Source organism: Cyrtonyx montezumae, unplaced genomic scaffold (assembly GCF_038088225.1).
Source record: "Cyrtonyx montezumae isolate F1298 unplaced genomic scaffold, pur_monq_1.0 scaffold_36, whole genome shotgun sequence".
Lineage (NCBI taxonomy): Eukaryota > Metazoa > Chordata > Aves > Galliformes > Odontophoridae > Cyrtonyx > Cyrtonyx montezumae.
In genome coordinates this window covers 2,175,593-2,194,502 of record NW_027072041.1, presented here as the reverse complement: position 1 = coordinate 2,194,502, position 18,910 = coordinate 2,175,593, and the positions used below count along the sequence as shown (strand labels likewise).

The 18,910-nt window shown below is 35.3% G+C and overlaps 1 protein-coding gene across 1 annotated transcript in view; it reads left to right on the top strand.

The window, feature by feature from the left end:
- Positions 1 to 18,910, top strand: part of CCDC171 (coiled-coil domain containing 171) — a 158,379-nt gene that overhangs the window by 42,145 nt on the left and 97,324 nt on the right. Inside the window, 6 exon segments of the mRNA XM_065745478.1 lie at positions 3,924 to 4,026; positions 9,269 to 9,372; positions 12,061 to 12,150; positions 13,675 to 13,875; positions 15,842 to 16,009; positions 17,909 to 18,097. Coding sequence (XP_065601550.1) covers positions 3,924 to 4,026; positions 9,269 to 9,372; positions 12,061 to 12,150; positions 13,675 to 13,875; positions 15,842 to 16,009; positions 17,909 to 18,097 — 855 coding nt within the window.

The window sequence follows — 18,910 nt, the reverse complement described above, 5'->3', positions numbered from 1 at the left end:
TCACATCCTCTTTCTCGTCCTTTGCTTTTTTGAAGACCTTGGAATCACTATGGTGTTCTGAAGAATTTAGAGTAGCTTGACAATGATATTGGCCTAATAGCTCAGCAGCTGTGAGAGCATCCCATCAGTTCCGATGGGTCTGTGTTCAGTTTGTTCAAATGTTCCCTAACCATTTCTTCCACCTCTAAGGGTCCAGGCTTCACCACTGGTCTCAGGAATCTGGAAAGACTTACCACTAAAGACTGAGGTAAACATGGTATTAAGAAGGCCTTTTCTGTTTCCACATCACTGAATCCCTTTCCCACTTAAGCAGTGGGTCCACATTTTGCCTATTCTTCCTTTACTGGTGATGTACTTGAAGGTGCATTTACTGTTGCCCTTGCTAGAACCAATTCTAGGTAGATTTTGGCTTTCCTAAGTTTATCTCTCTATGCTTTGACAGTGTCTCTGTCTTCCTTCCAGGTCATCTATCTTTCTTTACATCTCCTGTATGCTTTCTTTATATGCCTAAATGTAGTCAGGAGGTCCTTGTTTATCCTTACAGGTCTTCTGTTGCCTCTGATTTTAAAAAGATAATTTTGAAAGATCACCTCCAGCCTCAAGAACAGTTGATCTAAGTTATCAAATAGTCAAGCATAGTCAGCAAAAGGCATACATTTTGTGAGTGCTCTTTTACCTCTTTCTGTTAAAGTGGGCTGGGAAACAAACTGTCACCTGATTTACCTATTGAGGTATTTTAGGAAACATTCAGGCAGAAATGACATCCTGTAACATAACTATGATGATGGATGGAGGTTCTAGGACAGAAGTAATCTCATCTCCTGGAACTGAATCTGGCAGAATCTCGTCTCCTGGAATTGGATCTGCCATTTTATTCAATTTAATGTGGTTGATTTCTATACTCCAGTGGAATTCATTTTCCTTTTCAAAATAGAGTTATGTCAGTGGTTTGTGGGCAGGTTCAGTCTGGTTCTGTGACTAGTTGGGTGGGGGACCTACGCCCCGGGAAAGGGGAAGGGGTGAAAGGAGAGAGGGTAGGAAGATGAGCCTAAAAACAAAACAGCAGCAACGATCTGAGGAGGAAAATTAATTGACTAAATAAGATATTGGAATGCAAAATAAAATAGTATAATACAATATAATTGGAATTGAAGCTAATAAATAAAATAAAATGAGAGAGTGTCTGAAACTGAAGGCCTTACGCTAAAAGCTGGAGATGACTAGGGAAACTCCACTGCCGAGATGAAAAGCAGAAGAGGAAGTCTCGGGGACTTGCATGCAGTTTTATCTTTCCCTCTGGATGGAAAATGGGAATGCAAAGTCCTCTGGGGTATGTAGTTCTTCTCTTCTGAGAACCAGGTATCTGGAAAGTCAGCAGTCCGCAGACTTAGAGCATTAACTTTTTAACTTCAGTGCTTCACATGATGGTATGATGTGGAATACTGATAACAAAAATCGTAAAACCATGACACCTTACTGTTTGTTTTGCTCGAATAAAGGAAAACTAAGGGAGATACAGCTACTGCCATGGACACTATCACATGGAAGCTTATGTAGAATAGTGAACTCCACTCTCTCTAGGAGTTGGCTGTGCCAAGTATGAGAGGAAGCAGAAGTTTTAGAAAGGGAAATTCTAATTACCTTTGAGGAGTCAAAAAACAACTTCACAGAGGACTGTGATATACTTGAACAGATTGCCTGCAGGGGTTGTCGAATCTCCATCCTTGAGGACACTCAAAACTTGCCTGGACAGTGCTCTGAATAGCATAACCTTACTTCAAGCGTGACCCTGCTTTGAGTGGGGAGAGGGACTGGATGACCTCCAGAGATCCTGTCAGCTTGAATTATTTCATGATTTTATGACTCTATACATTCTTATTAGATTCCTGTCAGTGAGACTTAAGAAATTAGATCAATATGTTCAGACCCTTTTGGACTCCTAACCAGTGACTGGATTTCTAATACTGTAGTCCACAGTATTTTTCTTCATTTCTAATAATGGAAGAGAGTGAAAATGAGATTTAGGAAGTATACTAAATTCTTTGCAGCTGAAGCGTGGAGAAACTGGCTAGTCTTCCCTTTGATCTTTATTGCTGTTGTAAAAGAGAGACTAAAATTGGCATGCACAGTATAAATGCTGTTAACAAATAAAGCACAGAGAAGCAGTGATGGCTAAATAAACTGCAATATACTGCATAAATTATGGTAAATTAACTAAAACAAATGGCAAATAAATACAAGATGAAGAAATAGAACAAGAATTCTCACATTTGGGATTCCATGGGAAATGGTTTTTTTCTGGAAAGACTGAGTTTGACCTTACGTGTGCTGTGGTGGTTTATATAAAAAGAGTATTTTGTTATTAATTCTTACCATGTTGTTACATTATCTTATTTGTAACATGTGAGGTCTTTGAGATGTTATTAGTGCATGAGAGTAACTTGATTTAATATATTAACATTCTATAAACTATTTTCAGCAAATACAAGCTCTATCTACATACAGGATTCTTTAGAGTAAGAATTAAAGCCTCACTTTTTAAAGATATAGAAGTGGTTTGGAAATTTTTTATGAAGTGTAGTACAAATTCTCACATAAGGAAAAGCGTGTAAATGCTACAGGGAACCTAACATTGAAATACACATATGAATAATATATTAGTTGATATACAGTACATATAATTAAAATTGAAAGAGTAAAGCAAATTTATAAAATATTTAAACTGAGTAGTGAAGAACACTGGAGAGAATTAAATACATGTCTTTTTTTTTTTTTTTTTTTTTTTTGCCTGCCAGTTATATTCTACCAGTGTGTAGCAGTTCTCTCAGGAAGGATGTTTCCCATACTTAAGAAACTGATGGCATCTTTACATATACTTCACTGCAGAACTAAAGCAATGGTTTATAGATATTATGGAAAACAGTAGGATTTTTCTCACTACAAAGAGGATAATCTTTGTAATCATGTAGAAGTTACTATAATTAGTGTTAGAATTTAGGATAAAAATAGTAACTAGGAATGGTGACACATCATTATTTAAATTCAATTTCTTTTTTCGTTTTTGAATCTCCTTAGATATATCACATTTTGCCTGTGGTCTTCTAAAATTATGCATTTCATTGAGAAAGCAAAACAGTCTATGTCTATCAGGATGTTAATCTTGTTTAGAACTGTGGATGCATCTGTAATAGCAGTCTGAAAGCTGCAAGTTTCAATATCAGATATAAATTAAATGATGTCTTAGTTTTTAAATTACATTGCCTAAGAAGCCCTCTATAGTGCAGTTATACTTAATGGAAAACCAGTATCTTAGTTTGAACAACAAGCTTCAATTAATGAACAGCTTTCTTTAAGAAAATTCAGTGCTACAAGCTGATCACTTCTGCTGCTTCATATTCCATCCATAAGAAATTTGAGATTGAAGAAATCACTATCAAGCATGAAAAATACTAACAACTGAAGTAGGCACATTTGCAATGAGAATAGATGTGGAATTTGACAGAATGCCAAATAATGAATTTCTAGCCTGTCTGTTGGTAGTTTCGAGTCTTTCTGGATGTCCTTGTGAGTTATAACTGTAGATTTCATTGCTTGCACTGTTGGACAGTGGTTTATTAGCATTCATTAAGATATTTTTAAAGCAGAAGAAGAGTAAGACTAAGTTTAAATACAATCAATTTTTATTTTTGCTCTGACTACCTGGAGCCTGTACTTGTATTTTAAATACATTATAAAGTTCCATAAAAGTGTTATGTTAATTGTTCGTGGTGTTGTTAGCTCTCTTGACTCAAGGAAAAGAGTGACAAATATAACATGAACTTAAATTGCACTGGCAACAAAAATATTGTGATCTGTACTGCTTACGTTTGCTATTTTAATGGATTTTTTTTTCCTCTCTTGTTTGCATCTCCTGTCAAATAAAGGCCAAGAAACACCAGGTCTTTATAACAGAGACGTACGAAAACAACATGATAGAGCTGGAGTTACTCTTGGACAGCTTTGCTATGTCAGGCCAGCGGACAGCAGGTTAGTTGAAGGTATAAAATGACAGATGCATCTGTCAATGTTCCAAAGTCACTACATTGTGGGAATTCTGCAGATGCCTCTTGCATTCCCTCTTCTCAACATGCTTTGATTTGATGACATGATAAGAGCAGTTCTCACAGCAGTCAAATGGCCTTGCTAGCTGAGAAGGGGTGACGGAATGTGGACCTGCTGTTGTCAGCCCAGAGCTTGATTTACAAATGCTGGGGTGTATATGATCGGTCAGAAAAGGGCTCACTTGCTGTGCTCTAAATCCAACTGAGAAAAAAGTCCTTACAGTATACCTGCAAAGGGAACAGATGTTTTGCCTGAACTGAGCCAAATTCTGAGGCAACCTTCAGCAACATAAAGGTCATATATTCAAAAAGGTTGTGTAGGACACATGATATAACAGAATACTTTTTACTGTTGATTCTACACTAGTGTTGTCTTGCATTCATTTGATCTAATACAAAACAAATATTTTTTTGTTCTCATTGAATGAATTGTAAGTTAATGTTTGTCACTCAGCAAACTGCCATGTTGTTAAACATTCAAAATGATGGCTAAGAAATTGTGTTGTAATGTGAAAGGTATTTATTTCTTTTTAAGGGAAAACAATCTTTCTATTTTAATTTTCTGTATACAGTTCCTGTTAGACAGGAAAATCTTCCATCTTCCAGAGCAAATAAACTGAAAACAATACCAACAGATAAAAGGTTGCTTAAAGGGCAAACAAATTTATTATACCTAAATTTTCATGATAGGTTTCTGCACTGTTGAGCAGCAATAGATGTAAAAGGTGGTATAACACTTCTAAGATGTGTGTGTGTGTGTATGTGTGTGTATATGTATATGAAAAAAATATATATACACATATATTTACATATGTGTGTGTGTATATATATGTATGTGTAAAAAATATATATACACATATATTTACATATGTGTCTGTATGTGTAAAGTTATTTTTTAAGCAGTTGGTACTGTTAAAATGGAATAAAGAAACCTAAGAGTTCTTGTAGGCCTCAAAAACTTATCCTTGCGTTTGTGATAAATTGCTTTCATCATATGGGTTATGTTACTTTCATTTGGAAACTGGATACAGGTTTGTTCTGTAATTACAAAGGTAATTCTTATGAGTAACACCTGTATGTTTACTGTAGATATGTTAGACTGAAAAGCTCTTCAAAACTTTGTTTTCCTCATTCTTGTACAGTTCCACAAGCCTAAAAGGGATTCTGAAATTCTGGAGGGAGCTGGGTGCTGCTGCCAAAGTGTAGTTCCAAAGCAGTAGTCTTCTGGGTAGGTTTTCTGCTCACCCATGTGGAAAACCAGCAAATGACTTCAATCTGTTTCTTTCTTAACAGGGATTTGGTGATTTCAATATTCATTTGCTTTGTTGTTGTTTTTTTTTTTTTAAGTAAACTGTGAAAAAGCTTATTTAAAGAGAAATGGGTGTTGACTAGAATATTTTTCTACATGTTCACTGTGCTTCAGGGTGTGAAACTTAACATTTTTAATGCTATCACCCTAATGAGTTGCACTTACGAATTTATTATGCAACAATTTATTACATTAAAAAGTTTTATGTTTGATGGAAATGCCTTGATGTCAGTAAAAGTGAAAATCTTCAATAAATTGTTGTACTCCAGTTGGCAGAAGCGTGAAATTAGTGCTACATGAGCTACAGTTTGTTGGGAAGTCTGTCTTTCTGTTGTCTTTTTTAAAATTCCATCTCAATTGGTTGAATGTTTTACTTAAAATTCTGTCAATATTTAGAATTCAGATCTGCCGTTTAAGTGCTGATTGTTGTAATGCTTTCTGAGCTATGCAGGAAAAAAAAGACTTTATGTTTGTTAGATTAAGAAAAAAATATTTTTGAAAGTTATTTTTACTTTATACATCCCTAAAGAAGAAGCATAAGCCTACATCTTTGTCTTTTTAAGTGAACTTAATAAGCATTCTTTAAGGTTGTTACTATTGCTGGCCAGTTTGTCCCAGTTCAGTTGTTACATTTCATTATTATACAGCTTTAGGACTTGTGCTTGGTGAAGTTTGTCTTTTTTTTTTTTTTGTCTTATTTTGCCTGAAAAATTTCAGGCAAAAAATAAAAAATAAAAAAGTAAAAAACATTGTGGCCTTATTAATGTGGGGAAAACAAGAAAGTGAATTCACTATAACAGGGTAGGAGTGTTAGCTTCTTGAGTCAGTAGGAAGTCTGATGGAGTGGTTTTAAAAGAGTTCACTCACCTATTTACCGTATGTCAGAGTCATGTAGAACCTGGCATCTTCTCAAAATTCTTCTCTGAAACTTAGATGACACTGGGCAAGTGCTTCATGAATTGTTTTTTAATCCCTCATTGCTGAAGAGGGGCCAGTGAGATAATGCCATTTGGATTATGTTGCTTGTCTCCTGCGAAGTTGTATAGAAACAGACAATTTTTGGCTAGTATTGGAGGTGTAGGCTTGTTTTCAGCTAATGGAGGAAGGTGGAATCTGGTATTTCTGTTGGCAGGCTGGGCTGCCTAGAAAATAGGGTTTCAGTAAAGTCAAGGAATGTCAGGATTAAAAGTTTACTGGCAAAAGTCTGTTCTTGGCAGCCATGGTGGAAATTAAGAAGTTCAGAGGCATATTTCAGGGACAGCATTTTAGGTTTGGGTTTCAGAAATGAAGATAAATTATTTGGAAAGCTCATTGAAAAATACGTTATGGAAGACAACCTCCAGACTGACTTAATGAGTATTATTTTAAATTGATGATAATTGAGTATTATCGTTTCTTTGGAGTGAGAAATATCGAAGAATAATACCTCTTTTTTTTTTTTTTTTTTAATGTGCAATAGAATCAGTTCAAAATGTTCCTTCAGTGGGTAATAGAGAGGAGTCTTGAGAACTCAGGACTGGAGTCCTGGGTATCTCTTGCATTAGCTCTGGCAACAACAGCAACAACAACAACAAAAAAGGCTGTGAATTTTACTCTAATAGCTGGCTAGCCAGCTGATGAAAAATGTTAATGTCCAGTCTGGATAGTACACAGCCATGTTCTATGCTTGGTGTTAAAGTGCTGGGAAATAAGTCAGTAATTAATCTAAAACTTAAAATTCCAGAAAGGCCATTGGCTTTCTTATTTCCATATATGTGTATATATATGGTTGCAGTGGTGGGTTATGTGTAGTTTACAGAATAAATCATTTTTGTATAATACTTGGGAGTAGTATATCTTTTGGAACCATTAGCCATAGTGTTCTTAAAATTGAAACAAATACAAAAACAAAACCACAAATTCCAACAACTTCCAAATCTGTAAGGACACCTTCACTGACTGGCAGAATTTTGTGAAGGCTGTGACTGAACCAGGACTGTGACTGACTTAGAATTTAGTGCCTGATTTGACTTTCTGAGCCACCCTGGATAAATTAAGACAGTGGAAATGTATGCTTCAAGTATAGTGTTACAGGTTTGGACTTTAGATATGTTCTTTTGTTACCTGGTGAGCCATGAGCCAGTAGTGTGTACTGGTGGCTAAGAAGGCCAATAGGATCCTGGGGTGCATTAAGAAGAGTGTGGCCAGAAGGTTGAGGGAGGTGATCTTCCTCCTCTACTCTGCCCTGGTGAGACCTCACCTTGAGTACTGTGTCCAGTTCTGGGCTCTCCTGTACAAAAAAGACAGAGATCTCCTGGAAAGAGTACAGCAGAGGGCACAAAGATGGTGAAGGGTGTGGAACACCTCCTTTATGAGGAAAGGCTGAGACCTGGAACTGTTAACTGGAAAAAGAGGACTCAGATCCATGTCTGTACTTATCTAAGGAGCCAGAGGTAAAGGTACAAGGCCAGACTCTTCTCAGCACCGTGTGGTGACAGGAAAAGGGGAAATGACCACAAACTGCAGCATAGGAAGTTCTTCACAAACGTGAATGGGAACTTCTTCCCAGTGCAGTGACGGAGCAGTGGCACAGCTGCACAGAGAGGTGGTGGAGTCTCCTTCTCTGGAAACATTCAGGACCCGCCTGGACTCCTACCTGTGCAACCTGGGCTAGGGAGCTGCTGTGGCAGGGGTCTGGACTCAGTGATCTCTATTCTGTGATTCTGTGGTCCTGCAATTTGAAGAGCTTAGTGAAAAACAGTGGAATGCAACCCCTGGATTGACTTAACAGGGATTATTTTAAATTGATGATAATTGTACATTACAGCCTAATTGGAGCTAGAAAGTATGGAAGAATAGTCTTTTTTTCTGTGCAGTGGGATCACTGCAAAATGTTCCTACAATGGATAACAGGGATAAATACTGTACATCCTTAACTTTAACGCTTGAGGAAAATATATTACTATCTGTTACAAAATAGGTTCATAAGTGTTGCATACTAATATAAAAAAAATCTAAGAAGAGGAATTTGTCAATAATCTGCTATTTTGCTGTAGCACCAGAAAAAATGAGGGAGTTTATTCATGGAAGTTTAGTATCAGCTGACGTCTTGTGACCTCTTGATCACTGCGGTGTTGTTTTGCTTTCCTAACACACTGAACAGGCTTTGGAATGTTCAGGCTTGTTCGCAAGTCCCTAACAAAGGCCACCAGATCAGAAGTCTGACTAAAGGTTTAATAAGTAAGTGTTAGTGTGTATGTATAATGGATACATCAACTTGAAGATTTATAATTGAAACATTATAAAGGACTCTGCAGACAGATAATATATGTTTTTTTATTCTTTCCTTTGGAATGAATTTCAAGATCATTAAAAAGGTTTTTAAGACTTGTCCAAGCATAACAGTCATGTGATCTTTGGCTCAGTAAATCTTTGAGTAAATGAAGTACTACATTATAATTTACATGCTTAGTCACAACAGTGGAATAATGTCAAGAAAAGTGTAATGTACTTAACTTTCAGGCAACATGTTTTTCAAAGTGTGTTACTGTGTGATTTTAATGTTGGCTAGTGTGACTGAATAATAGAGATTTGACCACTGTAGAACTTGTATGTGAGACTGCATACCAAATACATTATGTAAAAATGTAACTTAGAATTTACAGTCCTGTTCCTTTGATTAAGGCTTTGGTACAAATGTCTTTTGGCTGTGTTTATTATGAAGGTACAGCTATCCTGCATTATTTCCTGTGGACAACAAGGCTGCTGTTCAGTGTTTTTATTGTCATTGATGCCCTAATTTTAATACTTCTCATCTAGTGTGAGTGGCTTTTTCTGTGTGGCTTTACGAGCTTAGTTTTCATTTTATATTTTTCTTTAGGCACTTGTAAGGACAGAGATAAACCTTCAAGCCTCTCTGTCCTTGAGACTTTGAGGTGTACCTTGACAGCTTACCAGAACAAGCTGGAAGACACGTCTAATGAGGTAACACTTGCACTGTTTGGCTCTATATGTATTGCCTTCGGCCTGCAGCAGTACATGTGCTTTGCTTGTAACAAAGGTCAGAAGAGAGGGAATGTTGACAGCTTCACATATACTAAAAGAAATAGTCTCTGTCACTAGTATTTCTCTAAGCTTGTCTTACAGTAAAGTTTCACTTATGTTTGTGAGGAAAAGGAAGAAGGTCTCTTTTTTTTTGTTCCTTTTTTCTAGTTGTTTTTTATTATTATTATTAATTTTTACTCTGTTGGGCTTATTATTTTTAATGGACATTCAGGAAATAGTTCTTAAATATCCATTATTTCGGTTAAAAGAGTTTGATGGGCAGTGCCTACCACAATACTCCTGAATACAATTTGAGGTTTAATATCAGATATGCAAATACGCACCCTGTTGTGCATTTTGGAAGTAGTATAATTTGCTGAGATTATTGATTTTATTATGAGTTCTCTAGTTTTTGGTGACTTCCTGCAGTCATTTCAAGTTAACTGGTACCTTGATAGTACTTTCATTAAGATATCTAAGATGGCAATTGGTACATTTTATTTTTGTGAGTCTTACCCTTGAAAAAAAAAAAGAATGCTTTTTGTGGAATTCTGCTGACCTGTTATTTCACAATCTGAAAAGTCACAATCTTGCATTTATTTTCTCATTTGTATTGCTAATGTGATTAAATTAATCCTCTTGGGTTTAAATGTTTTATGAGTTTGTGGCTTTAAAGGCTGTAGAGAGAGGTTGAATACTCTCTGTTAAGGCTTTTTTGTACAAAATTCTAATTAGCTTATCTTTAAATTAAGTTGTCAAATACAGAATACGAAGGTGCAATAAGATTGTAAAAATGCCAGCAGTGATACTTCATTCCTAAGTTTTTTCTTTTGTTTTAACACATTCATAGTCTTTCTGTGCAGTCACTGTTAAAAACAAAACTGTATCATTTTTGCCCCTCTTATTGGAAAAAGCCCGTGATCCTCAAATACCTTTGAGTTTGTACAGTGGGTGCAAAAATGAGTAACTATGGAAACAATTATACTTTTGTAAACAGCAAGCACAGTTAGGTCTCTTCCAGTGAGATAAGAGAACTGACGTGTATAGTCATTATGAAACTCTTCTGAGACCCAAGTCTGGGAGCTGCAAAGTAACTAGGAACATATTACCCACAGCGAATTGTTATTTGGGAGGAGGAATGTCACGTGATATTCAGCACAGTTGAAAAGTCGACTCAGCAGGCTTTGGCTTAGTGATGTGCTTTGTTGTGAAACTGTGCCAGAGACAGCAGTGGGGAGACCAAGGGGGTGGCTGCTAAGAAAGCAAAGTGAGTAATCTGACAGAAAGAAGAATGAACTGTCAAGGAAAATAAATCGCAAGCAGAGCGGGACCAACTGATGACCTGCCACAAGACTTCCCAGTAGGACTGCATGTGACTGACCCTGAAGTTGTCATACGGAGCCAGAGATCACTGAGCACCTTCACTGTGCACAGAAAGGGCAGTGCTCTGTCCTTTTTCACTGTTCCTGCCCCCATTGATAACAATGCTTTTGGCTTTTTCTATGTTGGATATGTTTAGAAATAAACCTTTCCCTACAATACAATAAAACAAAGAGGGGCTATAGAGGGCATTTTGCAATAAAATAGGATGTTTTAACGCACATCACTTGGGGTTTAGTTTTGAATAATTATGTAGCTGTTATTTTTATAGTGAAATTTCCATATATTAATGAAATTATTAATATGCATTTACACCTGTGTTTATATGTGAAATGTGCCGAGTGACAGCATTTATCAACTTTATCTTAATGTGTTAAACATAGATTAAGTGATCTACTTTGTTTGTGTGACTGAAAGTTGTACAAGTTTTCGTTTTGACAGAAAATAAGCTTTTGACTTTATGTATAATGCAGAGGCTAGAATGGGTTTGAGAAGAGAGAAGAGGCTACTAAACTAATAAAATTACTGCATTCTGTAATTTGCTGTAGTTATTTCTTAGTCTCCTTATCTGAGATTGAAGAAAAATACAGGTTCCAGAATAATTTGTGAGTTTTGTAAATGAGATGTTTGAGTTGCTTCTCAGTGCTCAGATGTGAGCAGTAACCTTTACTATAGTATGTATATATTTGATGCTTAATTTCAGACATATGCATTAGTAACCATGTTGTAACACTAATTATAGTGATTTTTTTGAAAGTGAAAAAAGAGGCTAGCATATGTACTGTTCACAACCTACCTCTAAGGCAGGTTGCTCCTAATACCCCAAACTGATGACTAGTTATCATGCCTCTTTGAGAACACTGCTACTGCTTCTGGTTATGTGAGTACTACGCTGCCCTTAGTAAAAATGGAGACTACTCTATACCTTCTGCAGAAGGCCACTGACTCAGAAAACTTGTTTTCTGAAACCACTCCCTAAATCATAGTATGAATTTATTACATTTCAAACTTGTTTTTTGTCAGATGTTTTGAGATGGGAAAGTTAATAATGGGCTTAGTTTGGGATTTTAGCCACTACTATTTATCCTAAATCACTGTAAAAGAGCTTTCAGTTCTTTTTTAATGGCACATTATTTAGGTTCTAGCAATATTGTCAAGCAATTGAAAACAAATTTATTATAAAGAATTCTTCCTTTATATTCCATAGCTTTTCTCTAAAAGTCTCTTTGACTTTCATGTTTTTCACAGCTTCAGAAAATGAATACTTTGTGTGAAAACACAACAAAAGAGCTTGAGATATCCAAAGACAAAACGTATGTTTTAAGTCAAGACCTTAAGGTATGGTTTAATTGATGTAATATTGAATTTGAAACTTCTGCAATTAGTATCCTTCAAGATTTAAGTTATCTTTTTATTTTATTAGAATAAGTCTCTGTATCACTGTGTTCTGTTAAGCAAACTAATTACCTTGCAAGCTACTGTGAAATCATTCTGCCTTATCCTGGTTTTCACCTGAGTCTACGTATCTGAGCATTTCAATGATTTCACTTCTGAAATAGTTTGAAATCTTATTTCTCAATTTATAAATTATTGTTTTATATTGAAATGAATGTTAGATTAAAAAAAAAATCTACTTTTCTCAAGAAAACTTAAGGTTAGGAAAGAAATTATTGAATTACCTCTGTTCATATGAAAGAACATTTTATTAAGGATAACCTTCCCTGATTTTTGTTTATCAAACATGTTAAAATATGTAACAAGTCCATGTGCAGTCCAAAATTGGTTATGCTAAGATGTAGCTGGAAACTGCTAAAAACACTTCAGAACTCATTTTAGAATTCTTTACTTTCTGAATAAGGAGATGGTTTGTTTGTTTGCTTGTTTTTTGTTTCTTTTCTTGGCTGACTTATCACTTCTGTAATATCTTGTCTGGTTACATCAGTGGCCAAGGAACTGAGAAAGTCCTGAGGTTGTGCTTATACTTAATCTCACAGTTGACAATATATTATATTACTACCAAAATAAAATGTCTTTCCTCCTAGTGTTTCTCAGATTGTTTTGCTGGGGATATTATGTTTTATCACATCAGTTTAGTTGCAGGTATTTCTGCAACATACTTTGAATCTTCATATTAGCTTATACTTGAATATGATCTCTTTTCTCCTAATTGGTTCTTTCTTATTCTTACAGAAAATAAACAGTGCTTTCATTTCTTTTAAGAGAAACAATGTTTTAACAACCTGTAGTAGTTCTAGGAGTCCAGTGCTTGTAGGAATGACAAACACATGCGTTTATTTGTTGCATGTCAGCAATCTTTTTAAAGGCATAATTTAATAAATTCTTTGTTTATGAGTTTTGGTATTGGTCACATGCAGATACTTATAACCATTTCTATTAAACGTTTTGCTTTCATGGTAACATCTCCAAAGGAACTCCTCAAATTACTATTATTTTTTCCATACAATGAAGAATATAGTTGTTCACCGTAGCTGTTCACGCTGTTCACCAACCTGGCTGTAATAGATCAGAGATTTACTTATGAAAATAATGTATCTTTTCAGTGTCTTTAAGAGCAATCCACTATGCAGAGGATAATTTATATTCATGATTTTTTTCATTCTCATTTGGAGAGTTAAACTGGATTCTGAATTCAAAAGGAAAAGCCATCATACTGTGATGCTTTTAACTTTCAGAGATGCATTTCTGATGTTGTCTAGTTCAAAGTTCTGTCAACTTTGAAAATCTGTTGTTAGCAAGATGTAGATCAGTCTGGAATCTTCAGCTGCAGAGCTCTGGAGTAACGTAACATTTCACAGGGCAAAGTTCTTACTAGACTTTCTGTTCTGTGCCTCTGTTCTACAGGAAACTCAGGATAAGCTGGCTTATGCCAATAAAGAGTTAAATCATCTGCATACTGAGTGTGCAGACAGAGTGACTTTAATAGGAACTTTACAAATGGAACTCAAGAATGTGCAGCAATGCTGGGAGGAGGAGAAAGTACGTGCCACAGAATCTGAAAATGAAATCCAGAAGCTTACCAGGGCTTACCAGAAGGATACAGAGGTATTACCAGAGACAAGATGACTGTCAAAAGAATCTTTATTTAATCTCAACTTTATACATTTACATACATCAGATGGTTACCTTTAGACTTAACAGATTTATCCCAAAAGTATGATTTTAAGATACGTATTCTGAAATATGTATTTAATATCTACAAGATCTTAGGATATGTTCATTCTCCGTCCGTCTGTATTGGAACTAATATCTTAACTCTTCCAGTATTTTGAATTTTTGAACAACTGAGTTTATTTAAACAGCTATACCTGATGAACATTTTTTTTCTTCCTTTCAGCTTGAAAGTTAGCAAAAATATTCTGTATAGTGGAACATACAGTAGTGTTGTCTTCACATGTTGTTAATTACTGATTCACATAGCAATTCATAGGAAATGCAAAATTGAGATAATTTTGCCTGCCTGACAGAAAGTCTCAAAATTCTTATTTGCGACCTATTAGCTTGTTGTGGTTTACTGTAAGTGGGAATTACTTAAAAAAAAAATTATTTCAGAACTTTTTTTCTCCATTTCCTTGTATTTGTTTACAGATGTTAATTTTCTTGCTTTTCTGCTACTCAGAAAGTAGTTCTGATGCTAGCAATAGCAGTGATTATCATTGTTGTGCATATTGAGCTCATTACTTCCACAAATTTAAATGTGCATGCCAATTGGGTAAAAAGGAAACATTCTTTCCACCTCTCTAGCAGTCTGGTATTTAAATAGTGTCCACATGAAGCAGCTGGAATTGTTATACACATCAGATAATGATTAAAGTGAAGGAAACTAGAAGACTGGTTATATTGTAAAGTCAGCATGTCTACTGCAGTGTGGTTGCATTCAGCATGTGTGAATTGATTTGAGGTCTAGGGATCCCATACTTTCATGCCAAATGTGTAATTATCATCCTTGGTTTATCACAGCTCTAGGAAAAATGCAACGATGGTGGCACACTGCAGTTTCCTTGGGGAGTTAAAAGATCTGCCAGAAATGAAGTTAAAACAAACTAAGCTCTTTTTTTTTTTTTTTTCTTCCCTTTTGGCCGAAAAGACCAAGAAATAACTGTGAGAAAATGCACTAAAAAGCAATGGAAAAGAGTCAGAAAAAACATTGTCCCTCAACTCAGTTGTCCACAATTCCTTTATTTAAAGCCTCATCCAGGGCCCCTGGAAAACAATGGGAAGCTTTCCGCTGGTTTATTGACTTTGAATAAAGACTGTTTCTTGTGGTTATTGAGGTCCAGCTTTCTATCGTTTTCTTAATGAAGGCTGCTAAGTTGAATATATGTACTAAAAGGATGAAGTCTGGAATTTCCGTTGCCTGTTTTTGTTTCCAATGAGGATATATAACATATCAATTTGTTATGCCACTGACTAAAATCAGTATAAATGAGGGAGATGTGGGTTGTGAAATTTAACTGATGAAGCTGTGAGTCTGCTTTGTCTTAACTATTTGATCGTACATGTTCTACACAAAAGACATTTTTGAAGGAATGTAGTCTCAGTTGTTTGAACATTGTTTCGTGCTGCTCAGCCATGAGGCTGCTTTCTGTGTGATACGCAGATCCTGGAGGTGAGTATGGCTTGAATGTACCTGGAAGTGTTAAAAGCAATTTCATAATTCATGTTACTAATAGCACTGAAATTTTTAAAAAAGCAATTTCATAATTCATGTTACTAATAGCACTGAAATTTTTAATAGTGTCAGGTTGTATTGGTTATAAGCACTGCAAAACTGGGCTTTCTATATTTATATGGTATTTCTAATCATACAAGTGTTGTACAAACTCTGTTCATATTCTAACTTTAATATGTTGGACTGCAGATATTAACAGCTTTGCCTTTGAGAAGGTTTCAGAATGAGCTTTTATTTGTTTGGTATTTTTTTTTAAATCTGTGTTACTACAAGTGTGATATATCTCTTTGGATTCTAACACAGTTCATAGGTAACAGTTAATTTTTCTTTTTGTCTCAGGAGAAGCTAACCTTCCTCCATGGCTTGTACCAGCATTTGGTAGCTGGCTGTGTGCTTATAAAACAACCAGAAGGCATCCTAGACAGATTCTCTTGGTCTGAGCTTTGTGCAGTCTTGCAGGAGAATGTTGATGCCCTGATCTTAGACCTCAACAGGGCTAATGAGAAGGTAAGTGTCCTTAGGCACCAGCTACCTCTATTAAATTCAGTGACATTTGTCCACATCACAGTATCATTAAAAAGGACTGACATTCATCTTATTTCAAAAAGAATTTGGACGTTAATAATTCAATACCATTAATTATGGCTTGTCTACAACTCAGTTTGATGCCATTGCTGTGGGCATGTAAATGTGACTGAAGTCTGTATGAAGTCTCTAAGCTCCGCTTTCTGTGCAGGACATGCTAATAGTACTAGCCAATATTAGCCACAGGGACCTAATTAAAAGAAAATAAATTAATCTTACTGATGAAGCAATTCAAAGAACTTAGTCATTTACACTAATAAAGCAAGTCTTTATTTTAGCATAAAACAGAAACAAAATGCACTTACTTTAGGAACATCATCTTTAAATTATGTGTTTAAGATTCAGATATACTACTTGAAGAAATACCAGTGTATTTTTTGTTTAATTATAACTTCTTGATCATGAGATTTGTATTCAGAAATACAAAAGAAAATTGTTATTTTTTGTAGAGCATGTCAGTGTATGCTAATATTTGTTCAAGGAAGAAACTGTACTTTTCTGAGTGACTTTAATATTACTAAGTTTACGTGGCCCTTCTTCATGGCAAGAAAAATCATTTTAAAATGACTTAAACTGGCTCTGCTGACTACACATGCTGCTGTTTAGTTTCAGTTCATGTTCTGACTTCTCTGATCAGGTCAGTCCTAGATTGACATAATCTAGTAGAATGCTTCCAGGTCCTGATTGCTCTGGACATGTTATTGAAGCATCAGAAGGGAAAGGCTCTTTCAGAACTTTTTCATATGCTGGAATTGTAACCACTCTTCTGACTCCAGTAAGAGATGGGGCTAGTTAACAGTGAATTATTCTGACTCTTCCCATCATTCAGTAAATACCTCAGCAGTCAAACAAAATTACTAAAGAAACATAGTTTAGAATAAATTCTGGACTGTGCAGACTGACTGTACAGGCAACGTTTCTATTTTCATTTCAAAATTGAGGAGGAAATAAAACAGAAGGGAAGAGAAGAGAGTGAACATTATTGATGATGACTTTGGGTATATTTTTGTTCTTTCATCTTTTTAATTTAGTACACTCATTGCAATTAAGAGGGCAGTAGTGCTCTTGTCATGTACTTCTCTGGTTTTCAAGGATTTAGGACAGTGTTGCTACCTGTGGTCTACCTGCTTTCTGAGAACAAAATTTTTCTTTCACACTGCCATGTGGTCAATATGAACAATACCTTGCTGATTCTCTTTCATAACAAAATAGATGTGCATGTATTTCGAGATTATTACTAATGATTAATTCCTTCTTTTAGTTCAAATGGGAGCTGCAAAGTTAAATCACAGAGTGAATCTCTTCATGCTGTTGGAATCACATGATAATATAATGAGCAACTTTTGAGAAAAATCTTCTGTACTCTTCTTATAGTTATTTTCATGCTCAATGTGTGGAAAGCACTGGCTTTCTAAGGAAACAAAAAATAAAATTAGGAGCTGTTCTTTTCATTGATACTTGCAAGCTACTAGGGGACTAGTATGATTGGGTTACAATGCAAGTACAAGATTTAATGCTCTTTTTTATAAAATAAGCAAAAGATGCCCAGTTCAGATTTCTAAGAAAGAAGGCAGCAGATATCTTCAAGAAAATATAAAGATGGCTAAACTGAGATAAAAAATAAGCCACTATTCTGAAATACGACTTGCAAGATTCAATAAAGTGTTCTGTCGTGAAAGACTTTGTACTTCTAATAACTATGTTGGAGAAAATGAAATTTAGATTTTATGCTGGAAGAGTCCATGCTTAAATTAATATGTACAATTAAAGTCAAAAGGTGTGCATTTTGGAAGACAAATGTTTTAAATGCATGTCATACAGATATCTCACCTAGAATGTATTTGTAAGAACAAGTCTGATACTATGAAGGAGCTTCAGAAGAGCCAGGAAGATGCTATTAGCAAAATGGCTGAACAGATGAAGGCACAAGAAAGCTGTTGGCATAAACAAAAAAAGTATCTGGAACAGCAGTACTCAGATCTCCTTGGGGAAGTTCATGCAAGGGCACAGGTATGATGCTGTGAACTTCTGATTTTTTTCTTTGTGAATATTTAATGTACTATTTCAGTAGTTTCAGCTTCTAACCAATTTCAGATTATTTTGGAGTTTTAGTGTATTTTTAAAGTAATAATAATAAAATACTGATCACTACAGAAACTGTGCTAGTTTTAATTTTACCTAGAATAGGAAACAAATGACTATTAAAATGTTCCAGAAAATGTTTATTTTGATCTAGCATTTGCTAGTGTTTTTTTTTTTTTTCTTTGTGAATTCTAAGGCTGTAAGATTTAAATTGCTTGTATTAGAAATTATGTATTACAGGAGTTACTTCTTCAGTGTCATGCTTTGTAAAGACTATTATAGAGTAACATATGGTGTCATGTGGGGATAAATTGAGGTGTACATGTTCTGAGCTTTACAAACATTACAGTGGCAGATTTCTGCAGTATTAAAGGACTGAAACCAGAATTAATTGTCCTTACAGTCATGTCCCTTTAGACGTGTTTCAGTTAAAGTTGTTGTGAAATACAGGTAAGATACAGCTTGGTATTTGCGACTGTCATAAACTTGCTCTGTCAAAGGAATAATGTGTTTGTCTCAGATTTTAGATTTGGAAGTCTACACTTTGAAAAATATGTTTATGAAGCATTCTTTAGGCAAAGCAGTTGTGATTTCTTGGGAATGGATGAAAATCTCAGATACGAAGTTGCTACAGTTTGAGATTTCTTGTTGGATATTGACAATACTTAAAATATCTATATAAGCAGAACAAGCAGCATCTAGACTCATACTGAATTCCCTTGGTATCTTGCAGTTTAATGT